Source organism: Muntiacus reevesi, chromosome 12 (genome assembly GCF_963930625.1).
Source record: "Muntiacus reevesi chromosome 12, mMunRee1.1, whole genome shotgun sequence".
NCBI classification, from domain to species: Eukaryota; Metazoa; Chordata; class Mammalia; order Artiodactyla; family Cervidae; genus Muntiacus; species Muntiacus reevesi.
In genome coordinates this window covers 47,706,877-47,730,616 of record NC_089260.1, presented here as the reverse complement: position 1 = coordinate 47,730,616, position 23,740 = coordinate 47,706,877, and the positions used below count along the sequence as shown (strand labels likewise).

Genomic DNA, 23,740 nt, shown 5'->3' with positions numbered 1-23,740 from the left:
CTTAGGTTCTTGTTAACTTAGCTTTAGACTCCATTGTTCAGAGAATTTACAAGGTCTACCTTGTTCAGAGTATCTCCAGAGAGTAAAACTGGGCCTCATTCAGTAAAGGCACTTGGTGGATGTTTTAATGACTTAGATACCTGTGCTACAATCTGTCTCAAATAACTTATTTGACTTTGCAGAAAATAATTTATGGTGTGACTTGGTTAATGTTTTATAGGAACATAAAAATGTTACATTAAATTGTACTTTTACTAACAGATCAAAAGAAGGTTTGCATGCATGCATGCTAAGTCACTTCAGTCGGGTCTGATTCTTTGTGACCCCATGAAGCGTAGCCCATCAGGCTCCTCAGTCCATAGGATTCTCTAGCAAAAATACTGGAGTGGGTTGCCATGCCCTCCTACAGGGGACCTTCCTGACCCGGGAACTGAACCTGTGTCACTTACATCTCCTGCATTGGGAGGCTGGTTCTTTACTACTAGCACCACCTGGGAAGCCCCCAAAATAGCCTACAGCACACCGTATTCCCAGGCAGACTCCCATCCATGTACTAACCAGGACTCCCATCCATGTACTAACCAGGCCCAACCCTGCTCAGCTTCTGAGATCAGGTATGTTCTGGGTGGTATGGCCGTAGACAAAGAAGAAGGCTTAGGCAAACTGAAACTGGCCCTGATAGTACAGCCAAGTGAAATGCTGAAATCCTTTGACTAAACAGGCAAGACTCTTAAAACAGGGAAGTTCTAATATTTCTTTCTCTCATATTTTAGAACATTAAAGGATACTAGAAAAATAATGTAAACCCTCCCACAAAACAACAAAAGAACAATTTCATTTTAAAGAATTTTATTATAGGATGTTAATATTCAGGACACCTTCAGAGCACCTTATTCTTCTAATCAGATTTTTGGTAACTGGTTTTAAAGTGTTACTTGAGTATTTTTCCTCATACTGGCTTTCAGGCAAAAGTACTACTTGGTGCTTGTTTAAGAGATGTTAATTTGATTAAACAGTTTATCCTTAATAACCTGAGACATCAATCCATGGATAGCTTCTATGGTGGTTTTACAGCTAGAAAGAAAAAACATATCACATGATGTCACAAGAACTGAGAACTGTTTCAAACATGCAACTTGCATACCCCCCCACACCCCCCGCAATTACATCCTTGCACCCCTAGTAATGATTCTGGTCCTATTTATACTCTGCAAAACATACTGTATACCATACCGATCTACCGTTTACTCCCTATAGTATACCATAGTGATTTTTAGCCTTCTGCATGTATTTTGATTGTTTCCTAACTTATTAAATTTTTCCAAAAGAATGACAATGTAAATAGCTGATAAAATTCAAGTTATTTTATTATTTGGGGAAAGTTCTATTTTAGAAGGTTACTGAAGTTATTTATAATTCAGAAATATAGATTGATTCCAATATTACACTAAAATCTGCTTTCTCTTGTTGTTCATTAGGTGGAATTGTTTTTAAAAATTATTTTAATGAATCTTATGCTTTTTCTCCTGAAATAATCACAGACATCCTTCAAACAACTCAAAGGTAAAGTTAGGTTAGTGGATGAAGGACTTAGATTTTAGAACTGATTAAAAAAAAAAAAAAAACCACCAAAATTCAGAAAAGATGCCATTCTTGTAAAATTACTCCCCAAAAGGGAAATTCTCTACTATTGTACTACTACTCTTCTCCTTCCTCCTTTTCCTCCTATACAATTACATTCCCACAGTGACATTTTTGCTTCATAAGAAACTGAGATGTAAATGCAGATAAAACTATAAATCAGACACATATAAAGATAGATGAGAAAAATGACATATTCAGAGCAAGTATCAAAAGTAAGCCCTAACGTCAAAGAAAAATGTGATTTTTATCCAGGCTGCTTCCTTTATACCTTTCATTACTCAGAGAAGAAATAAATGAGGTCATTCTAACCCAAGATAGCTTCTATTCCAACACATTTCAGCCTTCCGTCTCTCTTTTCTTTCCTATCAACTAGTTCAGTTCTTCTCAAAATGGATACCAAGATATTGATTTATATAGATGTCAACATAGTTTTCCTTTCCTCTCTACCCCTGTCATATTAAAATTCAAATTTTTGTTAAAGTGAATATTAGTCTTCCCAATTCTGTATGCATCTGAAGGATCATGTAATTATTTCATATGTTAGCTCAAGTTTGTTCTTAATAAATTCTTTACTGAGATTTGAGATACTAAATTACTGTATAAAGGATTATTTCAGAAAAATAATTTGAGAGATAACAATCATTTCTCTGATATTTAGGGCTTAAAACTATAACAATTTGAAATTTGATAAACTTAAGAAATCCTAATTTAATCCTTCAAATCTTTCAAAAGGATTAGAATAGATTAGGATATCTTTTTGCAAAGTTTTGCTTTGGTTTTTGTTTAAAGACCCAGCAATGGACTGGTCTTCTTTCTTATACTTTATGGCTGAAGCTGGAAAAGGTGAAAGGGAGTTTTTCATAACATCACCCAGACCTATAAGCCTTTAATATTCTTACTTACTGTCTCCTAAATTTTCAAAGTTAAAACCTGCATTTGACAACCTTAAAGGTCCAAGTAAGTTAACATTTAGGTACCACTGTAAGTTATAGGTTGAACTGTAAGGAATTTGAATCCTGTTATTTACAAATCTTGAGAAAAAAAAAAGTTAGGGGTAGGAATAGATTTGCTCTTACCTGTCTCGCGTAGCTTTGGCAAGTTTGTCTTCTGACTTTCGGTCATGTGTTTCTAAACCCAACATGAAACTTCCTCGTCCCAGCTGGGCTTCTGACTGTTCTAGTTTTTCAGACAAATCAAAGACCTGACCGGTGGTATAGTCTGCATTCTATGGGGAAAATGATATTGTATCAATATACAATACTAGTCTATCACGTAAAGAAATATACATATGTAAATTTTCTTCCATATAGAATTTTTCACTTACAAATAATTCTACTATGAAACCTAAGTGGATAGTCAGTGAAGTAAGAAGTCAAATTATACTTGCAAAAACTGATTCCAAAGCTCAAGCAGTTGAAGTGTAGAAATTTTTCCCTTTTATAGTTTAAAGATTAAATTTGGAATTGTCTTTTTCGACTGCTTAAATCTAATAATTTGTTATTTTAAGAGGCTTTTTAGTACAGAAATTTGAGTCTAGATTGTGGTCCTCCTGCAGATTAGCTAGGAGGCCTTGGGAGAGGTCCTTTACTTTTCTATGCCTTCCAGTCTTCCTGTGAAAATGGGGGAGGATGGTGATAATTTCTACCTTAAAGCTATGTGAGTGATGTATACAAAGCTTGTAGGACTGTTGATGACACCTAGCAAAAACTTAACAATTGTTAACTAATTTTGCTAGTTTTTCATGTTGAGCTTCCAGAATTAGTACTTATGACAACATTTAAAAAATTACATTTGTTTTAGCTTTTCTAATTACAAAATTAATCGTTATACAGAAAATCTGGAAAATGTAGAGCAGTATATATATATGTATGTATGTATGTATGTAAAAGAAAATACCTACCATCCCCTCCACCTAGCTATAACCACAATTTTTTTTTTAGAGTATTGCTATATACTCACATGAGCTTCCCAGGAGGTGCTACTGGTAAAGAACCCGCCTGCCAATATAGGAGACATAAGAAACGTGGGTTTGATCCCTGGGTTGGGAAGATCCCCTGGAGGAGGGCATGGCAACTCACTCCAGTATTCTTGCCTGCAGAATCCCATGGACAGAGGAGCCTGGTGGGCTATGTATATATAGTCCACAGGGTCACAAAGAGTTGGCACATGCACACCCACATTTGGTAAACTGAAATATTCTATATACTGCTGATATTTCATACATTTTAAAAACCAAAAGTTTAATAATTACATATGTACACTTTTTTTTTTTTTACATATGTACACTTAAGTGTACTTAAGTGTAATATTTTTTAAAAGTTTCTACTGGAATATCTTTAGGTTATTCTATTTGCTCAGTCTGCAAGATACTGTAAAGGCAGTATAATTCAGTCACAAGACATTTTAAAAACATTTGCTGTCATCATAGTTACAACAAAGAGCCCTTTAAAATGCTACCAGCTTTCCAGTGATTTGACAAACTTATGATAATTTTTTAAACATGCAATTATATTCACTTTGTCTGGATCTAAATGGTTTAGGTCACCAATACATCCTTCCCCAGCAGATTTGGAAAAAAACCCTAATGTCTGTAGATCACTTCACATTTAGAAGATTTAACTGCAGATTTAAAAATGTGGGATGGCAGAAAGTTATACTATTAAAATGAAAAAAGAAACCAATTACATTTCAAACAGAAAAAACTAATATAAATCAAAAGTAACTTTTTTCTGGTAGCTTTTAGATTACATGCTTTAGCTATAAAGGGAAAGAGATGACATACATTTATTTACATATTTTTTTCTTAGAATGCTGTAATGTACTAGGTATTAAACTACACCAAAAAAGGAGGAAATATAATTTAACCTTTTCTGAATTATTAATGTTCTCAGTGTATGCAGTGCTGGAATACAGGGGCAGCCACAGGCTGAGTAAGTAGAGCTGGCTGCTGTTGTACAAGGGTTCAGACAGCTCCAGTCTTACTGCTTCCTGCCCATGCCATCATGTGTCACTTCTGGCTGCTATCAGCATACTTGCCTCTAAGGAAACATGACACATGAGGCATTTAGCAGTGCTAGGTACATAGAAAACATTTAATAAATGTTTGCTATTATGATCACTCTCCTTCTTTCTAATTTACTATTTCTGACTGTTGAGGATAAGAAATAAGAAAAAAAATATAGTAAATTCATAGTAAATATGTTCAAGCGAGATTTTTACCCATGAGTACAATGAATCAAATGAGCAAAAAATAATTTATTGAGGCTTTATTATATGCCTAGTACTTTGCTAATTACTATATATATATTTCATATAATTCTCAGTGTACTTAACAATGTAGGTATTATTATCATTGGGCCCAAGAAAGGCTCAGACACATTAAATAATGCTGTGAAGGCCACACACAGCTAGTAAAATGGCAGACTTGTTTCTGAACTGAGTTTATCTTATTCCAAATTTTGTGGTTCTAGCCACTATGCTATACTGTACTATATGAAGTGGCTTACTTTAAAAAAAGAAAAAAAAAGATAAACAAAACTGTTCCTTAACTAAGATCTAGATAGAAGTTTCTATCCTCTTCTAGGTATTAGATTTTAATGATATATTGGAAAATATTGACTTTTTCTTTTTTTTTTTTTTGGTGGTAGCAGCAATCTACTTGCTATAAGGTAGTGATATTCTGATTTCTTTTGGGGACATTCTTAGTTCAAGTGCTCCAGAGAGTTTCTTCTACTCCAGCCCAGCAGTAAAGCACTTGCCTTGGCCCAACCACTCATGGTGTTCATTCCCTTGGCCCAGAGCAGGTTTAAGGATAGGCATGTGACCTACAAAACTCAGACACACAGTGAGGCTTTGCCTGGGAATATGTTGAGTGGTGTGTGTGTGTGTATATCTTGATCTTTTCTTTTGAATGTGGAATTGGGAGGTCTAACCTAATACTGCCATCTTGATTTCACATGAAGTCTGAAACTGAAACCAACTGACCTGAAATCAAAGCTGAGAAAGGAAGACCAAGACCTCGTAATATTGTCTGAATGCAAACTCAGGCTGTGCCTGAAGTCAGCCCTACTCCTGGTACTCCTGGACTTTGCAGCTTACATGATTCTCTTTATTGTTTTAGCCAGGTTGGTTGGGTCTCCTGTCACTTGTAACTAGAGTCCTACCTGAAGACACACACAAAGAACACTATTGGCATTTTTCTCTAAGCCAGAGGTAGTCTCACCCTCATCTCATCTCAATAGTACACAGTACAGATCCTGGCTTGACCTGATATTCCAATCCACCTCTGGTCATGCAGAATCTGCCCCCAAGCCTACCATCTTGGCAAAGTCAGTCTTTCCATGAAAAAGAGTTTCAGATATTAAACAAATTATGTAAATTGATAAAATTCAGACACATTCCTTGCAAGCATAGTACTTACTGTAAGCAAGCTAGAGGAACTCAGCGTATTCACCCAGTATTTATTCCACAAAAGTTCAAGCAATTTCCGGTCCAAAGAGGATTTGAAATATGAGACTTCTAAGGCATAGTATCTACGAAACAAAACCACAAATCTAGTAAGTAAGAAACATTCAACCACATCACATAAAGGTTATGGCCAGATTTAAGTTAATTACATTTTATATCCAAATAGTCATGCTTTAATTTTTAGTCCAACAGAATAATGGGTAAACCTGGTTTCCTTACTCTTCAGGGGGGTGGTTTCAATTCAGTTAAGCAAATATTCTCGTGTAATATTTCTCCCCTCTGTAAAGCCCAGAAATTCTCAAAAAATTATTAGTAACTAATCAAAATTTCTGAATGACATGTATTTACCCAAGTCACTGACTTCATAAATTTCAGCCAACAGTAATGAACTGCCTCTCTCCAAGGTTACCTATAATTTTTGTTAGGCTTTTAAAAATACCAAAAATGACATGTAGATTCTCGATTCCTCCCTTTCTAATCCCCTAATCAGGACCAACTGCTTTTTGGAAAAGCAAAACTTTAAGGTTGGTCATTAAAGCATATAAAAGAATTCCTGCTGCTTCTAAAGGTGCCTAATTTATAATCAGGGATAGCAAGGGAAATTTGGTTAAATGTCTGAAAAACTTATTTTTTTTTTTTAAGTAATAAATACTTAAATATGTCACTATGTTACAAAGAAATACAAGGGACTTCTCCACCTTAAGGAGCTTACCATTTTCATGGGACATGTGGGATGAATGAAAAGTATAAATATAATGATATATGTTGAATAACAGTAAGTGATGTTATAGTGCATATTTAAAATTAATCATCGGCCAATTAAATGTTAGCGATAGTGAGTACTCTCAGTATAGACAGAAAGGCCTGAGAAGCCCCAGGGAGAAGGCAGGATTTCGAGTAACCCTGACATGAGTCTATAGTGTGGCTATGTTAAAAGCAAAGAGGAAGCATAAGGCAGAGAGCCCTGACTCACAAAAAGGAAAGTCATGAAAGGAACAATAAGTTAATCAGCCTGCCTGGACAGTTTAGCGGGAGCAGGATTTTGTGAGGGAAACCTAGAAAGCTATGTTGGGGTCTGGCTGGCAGAGGACATTACATAAAAGGCTAAGAAATTATCTTCTAGGTACTTGGGACTCATGGAAGGTGTCTGAGCAGATCAGTGACATAGCCGTTTATATCAGTGTTTGAGAAAGCCGGCTGTGGTAAGATGTGTCAGAGGAGAAACGGGAGGCGGGGAGATCACAAAGGATGCCACTGCAATGGGGCAGATGTCAGGAGAAAAAGGCCTCCCTCTCAGGTTAGTGGTGTCAAAGATAAAGGCACAGGGACACAACAGAAATGTGTGTTCTTTCAATTCAGGAGTGAAGAAATTTAAAAAGAGTAAGAATTTAAAGACAATTCTAAGTAAGGGCTTTATAAAGATTAAGATACCCCTGCGTATGTATAGATGAAAAGGACACAGCTATAGTGAATTGTGGAAGTGGGATATGGAAACAGTGTATTTCTTGAGCACTTATTATGTCCTGGCGCTTTATATATATTCTCATTTAATCTTTCCTACAATCACCACAGGAAAGATTTATTATTCCCATTCTAGGCCGAAGAAACAACTCTAGAATAAAGACTGGTTCAACACCACAGAAAGTGGCAGCAAAAGGATATGATATTATGTCTGTTATCAAAACCTCATGGTCTAACTTATTGTTATATCCAGAGTGTAGACATTTAAGACATTGTTTAAGAAGTGAGGCCCCGGGAGTTGAGACAGTTAGGTATGGGGAGAGGAGGCAGGGGCTCAGGGGGAAAGGTCAGTTTTAGAAACGACAGGTTGTACCTCTGATACTTTAGGGGAAAAAGAGAGGATGAGTAGAGCAAAAGATGTAGATTATAAAGGATGGAAAAGAAGGGAGCTCAAACTGGAGGGTCTAGAATAGACTTTTATGTTTTAAAATTTATGTATCACCTTAATGTTATTACTGTCTTAATTCCGTAGGCTGATGCAATGAAATTTTTTGGTCTAATATTAGCTGAAAATCTCAGTAGCAGAGTTGAAAGCAAGGAAGAATATTCAAAATTACTCGTGGAGCTAAATCCTCATCTTCTGTACAGGAAGTCAATAATAGATACTGCCTAGAACTGAAAATCAAGAAGTAGCACTATCAGCATGCTGTTTGATGTTAATGGGGTAAATACTTAAATGAAGTATAACTATAATAGTCTAAGTGATTCCCTCTGGGGGTGGGGGAAAGGGAATGGTACTTTCATAGAACCAGCTAATCCTTTAAACTATGTGCTTGTATAACATTGATAACATACAAGCTAATTTAAAAAACCCGTCGTGTCCTATTTTTACTAAGGCTCTTCAAAGCTAAATATATTTAGTATCTGTATTAGATTCTATGTTGAAAATGAACTTTGGTTTATGATCTAGAATTTAAAGTAGGAAAGAAAAAAGATCAGTGTAAACTACAAATTATAGCTCATTGTCAAATGATTTAGGAAATGATCTATAATGAGTCTGCTCTTAAGCTGGCACTGTTTCATTGAAGATTTGAAATAAAAATAAGCAACTTATTTGCCATATTAAAAAAGCTGACTCTTTATTTAGGAACTGGTCCTAAGTTAGAGAGTATCTTTGAACATCCTGCTTATTCCAGGTTCAAAATTCTGGGCTCTAGCAATGCAGGTAGTGAGAAAGCAGCGACTCCTCTCAGACAGGCTCATTTCTCAGAAGAAACAGGAAATGCAGGTTTGTTTGGGTACAGAAAGCACAGTATGCCTCACAGTCTTTTTTTGTTTCAAAAGCTGCTGCTGGTGATGAGAGAAGTAGAGTAGGTATTAAAGGTATAAACTTTTGAAAGTCCAACTCAATATAAATGAAAAAAATTCACTGTTAACTCTGAAAGTGAAAGTATTACAGCAAAGGTGTCCTCATGCTTAGGAGCAATTCTCTCAAACAGGAATGGCTTAAATTCTTTTCAATAGAGCAAATTAAGTGATTTAATTACAAACCTCTCATTGAAAAATAAAAATCTTTTTTTCCAGAAGTATGCCAAGGATGACTGAAAATCAGACATATTTAAAAATTAAATTCTAGAAATTAGGGTATTTTCTAGGAATTTTGAACAGAAAAATAAGAGCAGTGGTAGCACACGAGTAGTAAAGTATTCCCGAAGTTAGGGTAGGAGGTATAGAGAAGGGACAGCAGTAATCAGTTAGGCAAAACTTTTTTTTAATTTTTAGGGGGATGCCCACACTTCTATGTACCATGCCCTATTTTAATTGTTAGGATATAGCATGAAGTTCACATTCTAATGAGGTCAATAACAAGGAAGCAAAAACATATCAGATAGTCACAAGTGCTAAGAAGAAGAATGAAGCCGGGAAAGGTAAGAGTGATAGAAAGTGCTAACTTTCTACGGTGACCCTTAAACAGACACTCTCGACTGAAATAGTGAGTCACATGGAAATAAGGAAGAATGTTCCAGGCAGAGGATTAGCAAGTAAAAAGGCCCCAAGGCAGGAACCGGCCTAGTACATCTGATAAACCATAATGAGACCACTATGGCTAAAATAGACACAGCAAAGGCTTAGTGACAAGAAGTAGAGTCACTGAGATGAGCTCAGAATGATTGCAGGGGCCAGTCTACATAGGGTTGTGTGGTCCCCGGTAAGCACTATAGATCTTATTCTTAATGAGACAGGAAGGACGAATTACTCTGAGAAGGACGAACATGATCAGACTTACACTCTAACAGAATCTGTTTGGCTGACAAAAGACCTTTAAGCGGTGGGGTGAAGTGCAGAAGCAAGAAGACTAGCTAGAAGGCTAGTGCTCTGATTTAAGCTCCAGATGGCTGTGGCCTGGGTCAAGGTGATAGTAAGAGAGGTGATATATTTAGAAGGTGGAGAAAATTGTCTTCACTGGTTTACCAATTTAAAAAATTGAGATGTAATTCACATAGCATGAAATTCACTGTTTTAAAGGAGTATACAATTAAGTAGTTTTTGTATGACTTCTTTAACTCTTGGAGTAAAAATGTTTAGGGAGAAATTTTGCTATGTGGAAACTGGGTACTTTGAGGGCTGTAGAAATTGCTAGTGTTAGGCTGGCCCTACATACAGCTTCCTTCAACTTTTACTTTCATTAACAGGTGAAGTATCTTATACATTGATAAAACGTATATAGATGGGAGAAAGGCAAATAACATGTTAGATTAAAACAGTTGTTAATAAAGATTCAAACATTATCCTAAATTTTTATATTCTTACTATTATTTTAAAAGGTATTATGAAATCATTTCATCTGAATTTTTTTCTCATCTATAAAATTAGGGGCTTGGTCTGGATGATCTCTGAGGTTTTTTATGATGACTCTGGCATCAGATGCGTTTTTAAATGACTTACTGTTTGCAGTGTACACCAAAGTCTTCTATTTTATTAAGTGGGATGGTCTGGTACTCAGAAGGTCCTTCATCCGGAGGCTTGTAGCCCTAAACAGAAATGAAGAAAATAGAAGACTTAAACACAACAGAGGAAAAACATATTTTCTATGTGACTTTCTGTTTATAGAAACATTCACTTGGGGGAGCCAATTACTGAACATAAATGCCTAATAAAAGAAAAGTATATTGCTTATACTCTTCCTCAACCCCATTTGGTGGCTGAAGGCTAGATTTGGCTTATAGATTAATTTTTCTTGTCCTTAGGTGATATTCACTTGTGCTCATATCTATTTCAGATTGCAGTAGATAGTAGATGGCCGTGACACACAAATCCTTATTAACAAAAGAACATTGCTTTTCTAGTGGAATTAACAACATGCAGCACAAATGTATTATTACCTTTTTGCTAAAGACAATTTGTGGTAGTTGGGCTTCTATTTTGTAAATACTGTTAAAGTGTTTTAGGACAAAATGAGATACTAACTATAACACATCTTTAAAAATAAACCAAATATTTAAAAATCAAAAAACTATAAGAACTTGGAATTTTTCAAATTACCTTTGGGTATGTCCTGAAGGCTCCAAGATTCACTTTCCCTGCAGATATTGTTCTTGTCGGGTCAATCTACAAGAAAGATATATTTAATATCTGTGGACTTATTTGTTTAAACATTAAAAGCCTAGAAATACACATGTATATATAACACTATAGGCACACACACATAATTAAAAATAACCAATAGGGAAAAAAATAACCAAATTGGAAAATCATAGAAGTTCAACAGAATATAGAAATCTCATCATTAATTTAGAGATTAGATCTAGTTACTATACTATTTAAGAGTATTAATTAAAGATTTGCTCATCTCTTTTTCAGAAGTCTTTTTTTTTTTTTAACAGATGAACAATTTCTACCTTCCTTAGAGTAACCTGAATTACATCTAAAATACTTTAAGCATAGCAAGAGCTGTTCTAGCAATTCCTGATTTAATCAATTCACTCAACATGGACCAAATGCCCACTGTGTGCAGGGAATTGAGACACAGGTGCTGTGTACATTCTGATCTAACAGAGGGTGGGAAAAGATGCAGAGAAGTTACATAACTTGTTCAGAGTCCCAGCTACAAAGAAGTGGAATTTAGATTCAAACCTAGGCTGGCACCAGAGCCTTGCTGTTTACTATACTGTTTTTATTTCCTTGTATACCTGCTTTAGTAAATCTTCATGAAAATTAATTACAACTGGTTGTAAAAATACTTACTACCACTGCTACAAATGGTTCCTGGAACTGCTGATTGAGCATCTGAGTACTAACATCAATTCCAGAAAGCCAGCAGCCATAGCCAGGGTGGCTATGATACCAGCCAATTGCATTTTCAAGGCGGCCAACCTAACAAATGAAGAGAGCAAAGGAGCTTGAGGTTCCTGTTTAATCTTAGAGATTTTGTCTATTTATACAGCCCTATAGTTAAATAACAGTATGCAGAATAGTTATAGCATATGCTGCTTTAAAAAATTTTTTTTAGATAATACACGCTCAAGGCACAAAATTACTAAGATACATGTACATAAGGTCATTCAGTCTCCTTCCCATCTCTTTCCCCTCAACTAGTTTCTCAGCCCAGATGTTACTGTCATAGGCTTACACACCTGTCTTCCAGAGTTATTCTTTGCATATAGAATATATTCTTTGCATATATGTAGATTAATAAAAACACACAATGGCATACCACCAACAGTATTCTACACTTTGCTTTTTCACTCAACAAAATATTCTGGGATTTGTTTCATATAAATAAATAAATAGATAGCTACCTTTTAATTTGTTTTAAAGGCTGGCTGGCAGTTCATTGTGTGGGATATAATTTATTTAATCAGCTTGATATTCAATTACATTTAGGTTGTTTACAATTTTTTGATTTTAAACACACATAATGATTCAATATATGTATATACTGTGAAATGATCACAGTAAGTACAGTTAACATCCGATACCACATGCAGTTACAAATTTTTCTTTTCTTGTGATGAGACCTTTTAAGATCTACTCTCTCGAGAATTTTAAAAAATCCATGCTAATCTGTTACATATAGTTGAGAATAACGTAAAATATAAACTCTAATGTTGGAGGATAGTTTTAAGCTTAGAAACTCAAAAATAACTGTGAGACTTTTAACTTGCAGTCACCAAATGTCAGGGCACAGCATCTTTACCTGTTTAGCATTTTCTATGTATGCAGCCATGTACTCATACGCGGCGGCCTGAGCATTTACTCGGGTTTCAGTGCCCTCGACAGGCAAAGCAAAGCTGTCCATGATGATCATGGTCTCACCGTCCACCTTTCCCAGCATCAAGCCCATCACTTCCAGGTTGCCTCCTGATCTGGCATGCATCACCATTTTCAGTAGAGCCAATGCTGAGATTTTGCAGTACTTAAAGTAATGGTGACTACAAAAGAAAGGCATGGTGTAATTAACTTTCCTAAGTATAACTGTAAGACAGTTTTTGTACAGTTTTTGTAGGGATTAACAAGTGTTGAGGCAATTTACACTGATGGAATGGGGAGAAAGCGTATATATAGAATGAGGGAAAGAAAAACAAAGTATAAAAGGACAGAGTTCCTGAAGGGGGATGGAAATGATAAACATAATCCTGCAAATTACTTCCCATTGGGGGAAGGGAAAAGTATGAAATAATTTTAAAATATGCTAGTCGAGTAGACAGAAGGGAATTACATGACCATTTCAATAGACTTTTCCTTTATTAATTTTGGAATCACCAAATCTAGGTTTCTGACCCTAGGTGGTCAGTTTTGCCTCATTATTCTCCGACTTAACCTTCGAGGCCTACCAATTAAGAATGTGGGCTCTGACATCCATATACCTAGGTTTGAACTCTTTTACTGCCATATCCTGGCTGTAACCTTGAGATAGCCACTTAATGTCTGTGCCTGTTTTCATAGAGCTGTTGTTTGGAGGAAATGAATAAAATAATATACATAAAGTGCTTGGCTTAGTGCCTGACACATACAAAACTTTTTAAGTGCTAGCTGCAAATGCCTATCTTTTATAGTACTCCGAAGAACAATGTGTTGAGGGTTATAGCTTCTCTCGTGGTATCAGTCTAAAAATGGAAAATGTGGCCTTAAACTCTTTAGTCTTACCGTGATCAGTATTTCAGTTTGTCATCTGTGTATGTGACTAGACTACTGTTGAATAAAATTACACCTCAGTCTCATTGATGTAGTGGAAGACAGCGAGGATGACTGTCACTGGAGATACAATCACACCGTGAGGCTGATCATTTAAAATATTCAATAGGCTATATCAATCTAAGCATGCAGCCTGCTATAGAAATAGCAGGCAACCAGGCAAAATAACCAGTCTGTAAAGAGTGTCAGTGTTTTTGAAAAGTCTTTTTAAGATGTCTGCCCACAGATTTCAATCACAGCTGAAAAATATAGAGACCTGTCCTTGGGAGTAAAGACATGAATTAAAATCTTCACTCCTCTATCAACTGGGAAAAAAAGACAGTCCATTTTTGTGCTTCTATTACATACATTCTAGACCCTTTTTTATACATGACCTCATCTAATCTTTATAACATCACCAACAGATAGGTCTTTTTTCTCTTTTAAAGATTAAAAAAAAGATAAGTAAATTTCAACTAATTAGAGTTGTGAGATTTGATTTTAGGTCTTAACTATTGTTCACTTAAGAATTCATTGCCTCTGTGTAATTACGAAGTAAGTTATTTACTGTATTTGCTTGTTTTTATATACGCAGAAAAGGAATACAAATACAGTACTGTGTTGTCATAAAGATTTAATGACATATGGAAATTCCTAGCTCAAAACTCAGCCTGTAGTAAGTACTCAGTAAACACTGCTGAATCTGAATACCCACAGTTAAAGCTTGCCTTGTAAAAAACTGTGAGACAGATGAAATATGGTTTTTGTTGCTGACCACCGCTTTCCTGTCTATCCATTAGAGAGACTGTGTGATCTTTTTACTCTTTCATACAATATCTGCTGTCACGAAAGGATAAATACCGCTGTAAAGAAACCTCGACCCGTCATCACTCCCAGGGGCACACGAGTTTTGCTAAAGGGCAAAAACCCCGAAGTTCTATTGATATAATTTACAGCTTCTGTAAAAAACGGTGGAGGAAACATTGTGGGAGACTGAGGAGATCCTCTTTGTTGTTTCTGGAATAATTACCAGCAATCAAAAAGCAATTATAGATCTGAAGGATTATAGACTAAGAAGCTGGCTCATAATTATTTTAGAGACCCGTGGATTGACTCAATATCTGAAGATAGCTGTAGTCCCAGTCTGAAATCAGCTGAAGATCCCAACAAAGTGTACAAGGCAGAGTGTGGAGTGTCTGTAACAATACGGGGGCCGAGAAGTGAAAGCCCAAACTACCGCTTGTCGTTTTCCTCTTCCATTCTCCCAAGGCAAACGAGACAGAAAGGGGGAATCAAGCAAGCCCCAGTGGAGGGTCTTACGCTTTATTTGCGGGGATAAAAAGGTAAAACAAAATTTCTTAGACGATTCCTCTTTCTCCTTGCTGCAGAGGGAAAGACAAGCTCTCTGACCCCAACTCCCACTGCCCCTGGGTCTCTTAAAATCCCGCCATCCTTCCCTCCCCTGCGTTTCGCCAGGGACCTCCTCACTCCTTAGTCCAGGGCTTCGCCGCCAGGATTTCTTGCTGCTGTTTCTTGTCGTATTTGTAGATTTCATCGATACTCTGGGCTTCCTGCATGTTGTTGGCTAGCTCCCACGTTTTCTGGGCCATGCCACTCCCGGAAGCCGCCATCGCCGAGGAATCGGATAAGGTGTCGCCTCCGCAATTGAGACGCAACTTTACCTAGCTAGGTTTTCGGGCGTGGGCTCCGGACCCAGCCCACCACAGGTGCAAACTCACACTAGGCTCTCGGGGCAGCCATGACACCCAGCACCGGAGGTGAAGTTGGTACGGACCATCCGCGGGATGGCGGGGGTCCTTGGGGGACGCGGCTATATACACAGCAGTTACACAATAGTTAAGAGGCAGAGGAGTCGTCTCATTACTGGAAAGAGAAATTATTATCTTGGAAAATTATATGTGTGAAATAAGACGAAAACAGTAATTACCTAGGGAATGGTATAGCCTTCTGCACCGGAAGAAGGGCATGTAACGTTATGCCAGAAACGAATTGACCTTCCTTGTTCGTCCTGCGCAGGCTCGGCGTCCGCCATGTTAAAAATGGGTAGATACTTAAAGCTGCAATGGGGCAGAGAACTGTTTTTACGTGGGTGTATGTACTTTTAAGATTGTTGAAAGCCAGAAAAAAAAATGTTTATGGGAAAGTTGACATAGAAGTTGTTCTGAATGCCGCTTTTGAGAGAATGGTAACATGGCCTCCTAGTTTACTTCCCGATGAATCATTGCACATGCGTAAAGCCCTTTGACTTGTAGTGGTTTGGCGCTAAACTTTCCTAGAGGGGCGTTCTCTAGCGTCCCAAGGTGGCCATGGAAACTCGTGAATGGCTATGATCGTGCCATTTGGCGCGTTTGTAAAAATTAACATCTATACGAGCTATTAGTGTTTTGCAAGTGTCCAGTACCCACTTCTTGAAACAGTTTACGGTTTAATCTACATTCCACTGTGGAACCAGTTCTGTCCCCTAAGCCAAATTAATTTAGGGGGGACATGTTGTCATCTAAGAGCTAATACAGTGTTTAATTATTTCATTTATTTCCTTGTTTTAGGTATTCTTCTTTCTTCTCCTATCCCCCATTCCACACTAGATTCTAAGTTCCAAAACACAGGGACCGGGTCTCTATTCCTTGTTTTATCCCTAATACCTACCATAAATGCACAGTTGTTTATATTACTAGGAAAAATAAAGGGGTGGAGGGGAGGAGTTTCACCTCTGCAACTTCAACTTTTAGTTACCTTGAAACTTTGCATAAGTGGTCAGCGTTGCCTGGAGTGCTTTCCCCTTACTTTTCTAACTGGGAGCTCATATTAATATTTAAAAACAGAGCTCAAAGATCTCTACCATGCAATCATTCTCAACTTCTTTCTCTCTCCAGTCATCTTCTTTTCACGACGTCTCTAAATGTCTGTAGGTGCTTCTGTAACTGTTACACATTGAAATAATGTATTTGTTTACTTGGAAGTTTTTCTTTTCACTGTAAGCGGGTGCACTGTGCTCTGAGTTGTATTCTTCATTCCTAGAAAGGTGTGTGACATTTAGTTAAGACAAATATATAGGAATTAAGGAATCCACAGCCCCGCCTGCGGTTTTGACATTATCTTTCTTTTCTTTCTTTCTTTTTTTTTTTGACATCTTTCAAACCCTCATACAAGGTGACTTCAGGTAAAGAACCCTTATCCCCACTGGCCGGGGAAGCTAGAGATCTCTTTTCTAGTGGTGATATATGGCCACTAAGTATTCGGATGAACTGAGTATTTTGAAATTAGTAATAAAGCCTATGTTGTAGTAATAAAGACAAAATGTTGACCAGACTCCTGAGGGAGCAGTAGTGCCTGGAGAGGTGTGCCAACAGTTTTTCTCTACCAACCCTGCCTTGTCCCCCGTCTGCCCCCTCCAGGCTCCCCCCACCCACCGCCCCCAGGCTCTGAACAGAGGCCAGCTGGGGCTTGGAAGGTTTGAAGTGGGCAGAATCAGTTTAGCCTGGGAAAGTAGCTCCCGCAGTTGAACAGCCTCTGGCAGAGTCCCAGCCCAGATACGGGTGAGCTCTGCGGACAGCCGGGCGTCCATGCGGCCTCCGGGGCGGCAGGGGGCGCCCCGGGCCGCGCGCCTCTGCCCCGCGGCCTTAGTGGGGAGGGGCCACGCCCGGCCGTTGGCGAAGGGCGGGCGGAGGGCTCGGCCCGAGAGGCGGAGCCCGGGCGGCTTGTCACACCGCTCCCGCGCTGGGCGACCGCCGTCACTTCGGACCGCGGCGTAGAGCCTCGCTAGGACGCTGTGCTGTTCCCCGACGCCAGCCCGCTTGCCTGAGTAAGCGTCCGTCGGCCGCGGTGGGGAGCGGGCCTGTCGGGGTGTGGCCGGGCTTGGAGGGCGTCCCGGGGCTGGGTTCGCGGCTGGGGGCGGAGGTCTCGCAGCGGCCAGGCTGGCCAAGGTCCTGGGGTTACGTGGGTTGGGGTGGGGTTCCCTGCGTACTGGGGTCTCGTGGCCGCCGGGCTGGGGTTGGAGTCTAGCAGCTGCGGGCCCGGGGATCCCGGACCATTCTGGGGTCTCGCTGCAGTGTGGCTGGGGGCGGTGCTCTGTTCCCGGGTTGCCCTGTGAGTGAGGGTCTTGCCGTCGCCAGACCTGCCCGGGGCGGTGCCTTGGTTACGCGGTCTGGACTCCGGGCCGCAGCTACCGCCGCCGCCGCCCCGGGTGCTGTTGAGATCCGGTTGCCTGACAACGCGTTGACGCTTCCCGAGGAGACTGCCACCCACGGCGCCGGCACCCGGAGACCAGCTGCGCCTCGGTTCTCGTGCCTGCCCTCCCCATCAGCCGCTCTCCGCTGCTCGCCTGTGCCTGCCGAAGCACCTTTCCTTTAATCGGGGTTAATGGTTAACGTTTATTGAGTGTTGTGTCCCAGCGCTGTTTCTCAGTGCTTTGCTTTGCAAGTAAAATTGGATTCCCACAGCCCTGTGAGGTCGGCGCTATTATTATCCAGTTTTCCTTGAGCTTGAACCTGTTGTTTCTAATTGCCTTGATTCCTGCGATTGGAATCACGTTTGAAATAACTTAGCACTGGGATTCATTGAGAGAGGCTTGGTTTCAAGATTATAGGATGAAGTTTAGCTTGGGTTTCTGGGAAGACTAATTTCTATAGTAAGCCACTACCTCGATTCCAAACACCTCTGGAAATGCAGGAGTCTAATAGTAACCTATGGTTTTTCCAGTGGTCATGTATGGATGTGAGAGTTGGACTATAAAGAAAGCTGAGCGCCTAAAAATTGATGCTTTTGAACTATGGTGTTGGAGAAGACTATTGAGAGTCCCTTGGACTGCAAGGAGATCAGTCCTGGGTGTTCACTGGAAGGATTGATGCTGAAGCTGAAACTCCAGTACTTTGGCCACCTCATGCGAAGAGTTGACTCATTGGAAAAAGCCCTGATGCTGGGAGGGATTGAGGGCAGGAGGAGAAGGGGACAACAGAGGATGAGATGGTCGGATGGCATCACCAACTCGATGGACATGGGTTTGAGTAAACTCCGGGAGTTGGTGATAGACAGGGAGGCCTGGCGTGCTGCGATTCATGGGGTCGCAAAGAGTCGGACACGATTGAGCGACTGAACTGAACTGAATAGTAACCAATATGAGTTTGTAAAAAGCCAATTATCCTCAGACAGGGTTCAACTTTATATGAAAGAATGGCTTTTCATGTTCATAAACAAAAAGGAATCCTATGGTAACCCGTAAAATATTGCTTTCTTTTCTGCATATTTCTTCTTGCTAGGAGTGCACTGACTTTCTGATGGTTAAGTGTATGCTGAAGTGCTCCCCAGGGATGAAAGTTTGCGTCTCCTTCGCACGTGGCGCTAGTGGTAAAGAACCCCTCCTGCCAGTGCAGGAGACCTAAGAGAGGAGGGTTTGATCCCTGTGTTGGGAAGATCCCTGGAGGAGGGCTTGGCAACCCACTCCAGTATTCTTGCCTGGAGAGCCCCATGGACAGAGGATCCTGGAGGTCTATAGTCCATAGGGTTGCACAGAGTCAGACATAACTGAAGTGACTTAGCACCCAGGCACGCAGTACAGATAACCACGTGGAAGGGAGCAGGTAGTTTTAGAAAGGATAAATTGAAAAAAGGCGCTTTCACTGAATGGATCTGGTTGTGCCTTCCACACATACAGACACACACACAGGCATAATGATGGATTGCTTAGAATGAATTCCTCTGGGATTGCTTTTTCCCTCTAGGTTTTTCTTTAAATTAAACCTTCAGTTTTGAGTCACTTAGTTGGCTGTTGCATCAAATGATTCTTTGGTTTTACAGGTTGTCTTTTAGTGATGGCAGATGGGATCAGCATAGCCACAGGTGCTCTGTTGCTAATACCTATCCTATGAAATAACATCTCCCCCCACCCCCCACTGGAGAATCATTTAAGAGTTCTTTGGACCTCATCTTCAAAAGTAGCCAGAAAATTCAAGTGACAGGTTAACCCAGAAAATCTTTTACAGTTAGTGAAGTAACTAAGAACATTCAGAATACCACACACACAGTTCAGGTGATGCTGGTATAGTGATGGGACAGCGGTGATTGTAGAATGAAAGTAGTTAGCATGCATATTCTCTGTTGGGGAAGACTAAGGGGAAGCAGATGGTCAGCCTAGACGAAAAATAAGTGTGTCTTGGGTTTAACTTTGAAATAAATTTAAAAATTGAGGGGGGGAAGGTGCTTTGAGTACAGCATTTCTCAAATGAAGTTTTTAGACTTAACCTGATTAACTATTACAGACTTTGAGTGGATTGCAGATTATCCTTTAACGTCTTTCTGACTTAAGTTCTGATTGCTTTCCTGAGTGGGAGACAAAAGTGTTTGAATAAATGTTTTGGCAATTTTGCATAACCAAAAGTTTATGTAATTTATGCTACTGTTCTTAGCACTAATGATGTATTATTAACAGTTATTAACAGACTTAGTCATGCCTTTATAAATTTGTGTGCTCTCTCTGTCCTAACCCTGTTTCCTTTCTCCTCCCAGTAATGTGGTATTTACTTCTTAGCAATAGTTAGATTTGTCAAAGTTTAGATACACCCTTGGAAGTTATTCATGTGGATGTCATCTGCCAGGAGAAAAAGATTTAGCACCTTTCATTAGGTGGAAAGATCTTCACGTGGATGGGAAATGAAAAACGTTGTCTTGGTTCAGCTCAGAACTCCCTTTTTATCTTCTAAGGCTTTTTCACAGGTTCCCCCCTGCACTCCACACCCATATATAATCACTCCCTGCTATTCTGTTCTCTTGCACTAGGGCCTCTTTTTTTTTTTTTTTTTTTTTTTATAGCTTTAAAAAGCATTTTAAAAACTACTAACCCTTTTTTACCAACATGGACTCTACTCTGAATTCCAGACGTATTCAGATTGTTTTCTTGATACCACTATTGGATCCTTTATGGATGGGTACCTCACATCAACCCTAGTCTGGCTAGACTGTGAGCCAGTGTGGCAGGGGACATAATGTCCCCAAATTTGAGGGCAAGGATCATATATCACACTTTTCATTCCTCTAGCATCTAGAACAATGTCCTCCTTTGGGGTGGGAGTTACTTTCCCTTCCTAATACTTCCATAAAGTGAAAAAATGAAAGTGAAGTCGCTCAGTTGTGTCTGACTCTTTGCGACCCCATGGACTATAGCCCACCAGGCTCCACGGTCCATGGGATTCTCCAGGCAAGAATACCGGAGTGGGTTGCCATTTCCTTCTCCAGGGGATCTTCCCGACCCAGGGATCGAACTCAGGTCTCCTGCATTGCAGGCAGACCCTTTAACCTCTGAGTCACCAGGGAAGCCCTAAGGGTGGAAATTTGCACTTCACCAGAGAGAGAAAGAATGGGAACAATATTTTCTCTTCCCTTTGTGGTTATGAGATTGGGAGAAGGCATCAGGCATACTCAGTTCTTTCTGGTTTCTCTGTTTTTTGGATTGACTCAGGTTTTTCAGAATGAATATGTTTCTGGTCAACTTATATTACTGTCTGCATAATAAGCATGAAGGGCCTATGTTTAAAATTTAAAGATATTAATTTGGATTATGATAAATAAGTATCATTTGTTGGTGACATGAATCCCAGTATACTTCGGATGAGTACTGATACATGTATACAAAGACTATGAAGATATAATGAGAATTAGTATTAGTAAAACAGTTGTGATTTATTGATTTATTTTAACTAATTAGGCTTTGTCGGGTCTTAATTGTGGCATGCAGAATCTTTTTAGAGTCATGTGAAATCTTGGGGTGCCGGGACACTGTCTAGTTGTGGCATGCAGGCTCTGGAGCACGTGGCTTCGGTAGTTGCAGTACGCAGACTTAGTTGCTTCACAAAATGTAGAGTCTTAGTTTCCCAACCCACGTCCCCCTGCATTTCAGGGCAGATTCTCAGTCACTGGACCACCAGGAAAGTCCCTGGTTATTGATTTCTGTGTGTCAAAGGTACCGTACACTTTGTACTGAATCATTTCATTTTTTCTTCATAGCAACCCTGGACTAGATCTACTTTACAGGTGAGGAAGCAGAGGGACAGAGAAGTTAAGGAACACACTGAGGTCAATCACATAGAGCCAGTTAGTGATAGAATTGGTTTCAAATCCATGTCTTTGACTTAAACTGATTTTCTGAAAACTTTATCATCTACATACTATATGTACAGCTACTGGGAGAAAAACTGGTAATATCTTGGGAACAATGTGAGTGGTGTTACATTGTAGAGTGAAGGAAAAATGAAGAATCCCATTTAGATTTCCTTAGGTTGGTCTTCCTTGTAACTTAATCTCAAAATTGTAAACCTTTTTTACTCTATTTTGTACTTAGACTGTATCCATTAATTCAGTCTCTATGATTCATTAATTCTTGAATAAATTTTTAGTTGAAATATGTTTTGTGTAAGTTGTCACATGTTTTTAGGAGTGAGAAGCAGAAAAATGGCCATGACAGCTAGAGGCCAGCATGTAACCAAGGGCTTGGTGTTGCTAGAAATTTGCCTGACGATACTGCTTAGACTTGGTGTTCTTCTGTTGAAGGTACGCAGTTGCACAGAACATTAATATCAGACAGAGCTGCTCTGTGTCTATGGGAGAGCAAGTGAAAAACAGTGCTACTCCAGTCATGTCCAAACACAGGTGAAACAAGAGTGTTGTCCCAGCCACAAAGTAACTAACTCCCAGTTGGTTATGATTGCTGCTGCTCTACTAGTTACATCTTTAGCCTCCCTGTGGGTAAGATTTACTAAGATGTCCAATCATAGAATTAAACTTACTTCCTGACAGCATGATGGAGGAGCCTGGTAGGCTGAAGTCCATGGGGTTGCTAGGAGTCGGACTCGACTGAGCAACTTCACTTTCATTTTTCACTTTCATGCATTGGAGAAGGAAATAGCAACCCACTCCAGTGTTCTTGCCTGGAGAATCCCAGGGGCAGTGGAGCCTGGTGGGTTGCCATCTATGCGGTCGCTCAGAGTCGGACATGACTGAAGCATCTTAGCAGCAGCGGCAGCCTGACAGCATTTAGTCCTGAGCAAACATCTGCTTCCTCAAGCTAGCTAGCTAGTGTGTGCTCAGTCATGTCTGACTCTTTGCAACTCCATGGACTGTAACCTGCCAGGCTCTTCTGCCCATGGGATTTCCCAGGCAAGAGTACTGGAGTGGGTTGCCATTTGCTCCTCCAGGGGATCTTCCCGACCCAGGGATCGAACCTGTATCTCTTGCGTCACCTACAGGAAAGAGGTGGGTGGATTCTTTACCACTAGCACCTTCCTTAAGCTCTCCCCCAAATCACCTAATATAAGCCCAACCTATGAGTCTTTCTTTAGTTCAGTTCAGTCGCTCAGTCATGTCTGACTCTCTGCGACCCCATGGACTGCAGCACGCCAGGCTTCCCTGTCCATCACCAACTCCTGGAGTTTACTCGAATTCATGTCTGTTAAGTCAGTGATACCATCCAACCATTTTATCCTCTGTCATCCCCTTCACCTTCTGCCTTCAATCGTTCCCAGCATCAGGGTCTTTGCAGATGTGTCAGTTCTTCATGTCAGGTGGCCAAAGTATTGGAATTTCAGCTTCAGCATCAGTCTTTCCAATGAATATTCAGGACTGATCTCCTTTAGGATGGACTGGTTGGATCTCCTTGCAGTCCAAGGGACTCTCAAGAGTCTTCTCCAACACAACAGTTCAAAAGCATCAATTCTTCAGCTCTCAGCTTTCTTTATAGTCCAATTCTCACATCCATACATGACTACTGGAAAAACCATAGCTTTGACTAGACGGACCTTTGTTGAGAAAATAATGTCTCTGCTTTTTAATATGCTGTCTAGGTTGGTCATAACTTTTCTTCCAAGGAGTAAATGTCTTTTAATTTCAAGGCTGCAGTCACCATCTGCAGTGATTTTGGAGCCCCAAAAGATAAGTCTGTCACTGTTTCCCCATCTATTTGCATTGAAGTGATGGGACCAGATACCAT

The 23,740-nt window shown here is 39.7% G+C and overlaps 2 protein-coding genes across 11 annotated transcripts in view; one reads left to right on the top strand and one right to left on the bottom strand.

The window, feature by feature from the left end:
• Positions 1-832: 832 nt before the first annotated feature.
• On the bottom strand, positions 833-15,531 carry COPS5 (COP9 signalosome subunit 5). Of its 2 annotated transcripts, none has more exons than XM_065903202.1 (8): positions 15,235-15,531; positions 12,770-13,004; positions 11,818-11,946; positions 11,116-11,181; positions 10,519-10,604; positions 6,065-6,176; positions 2,721-2,869; positions 833-1,074 (listed from the first exon to the last, which is right to left on the bottom strand). In XM_065903202.1, the coding sequence occupies exons 1-8, from the start codon at positions 15,375-15,377 to the stop codon at positions 990-992; spliced, it is 1,005 nt and encodes a 334-aa protein (XP_065759274.1). In that variant the 5' UTR covers positions 15,378-15,531; the 3' UTR covers positions 833-989. The 2 variants fall into 2 exon arrangements, with proteins under 2 accessions (XP_065759274.1, XP_065759275.1); XM_065903203.1 differs by having other exon boundaries at positions 15,227-15,363.
• Positions 15,532-17,431: 1,900 nt separating this feature from the next.
• CSPP1 (centrosome and spindle pole associated protein 1) overlaps positions 17,432-23,740 on the top strand; it is a 116,847-nt gene continuing 110,538 nt past the window's right edge. For 8 of the 9 annotated variants that reach the window (XM_065903498.1, XM_065903495.1, XM_065903494.1 and 5 more), the window contains exon 1: positions 17,432-17,569. The gene's annotated coding sequence lies outside the window, so the exon portion shown is untranslated. The remainder of the gene's footprint in view (positions 17,570-23,740) is intronic. The other variant, XM_065903502.1, reaches the window with a different exon arrangement.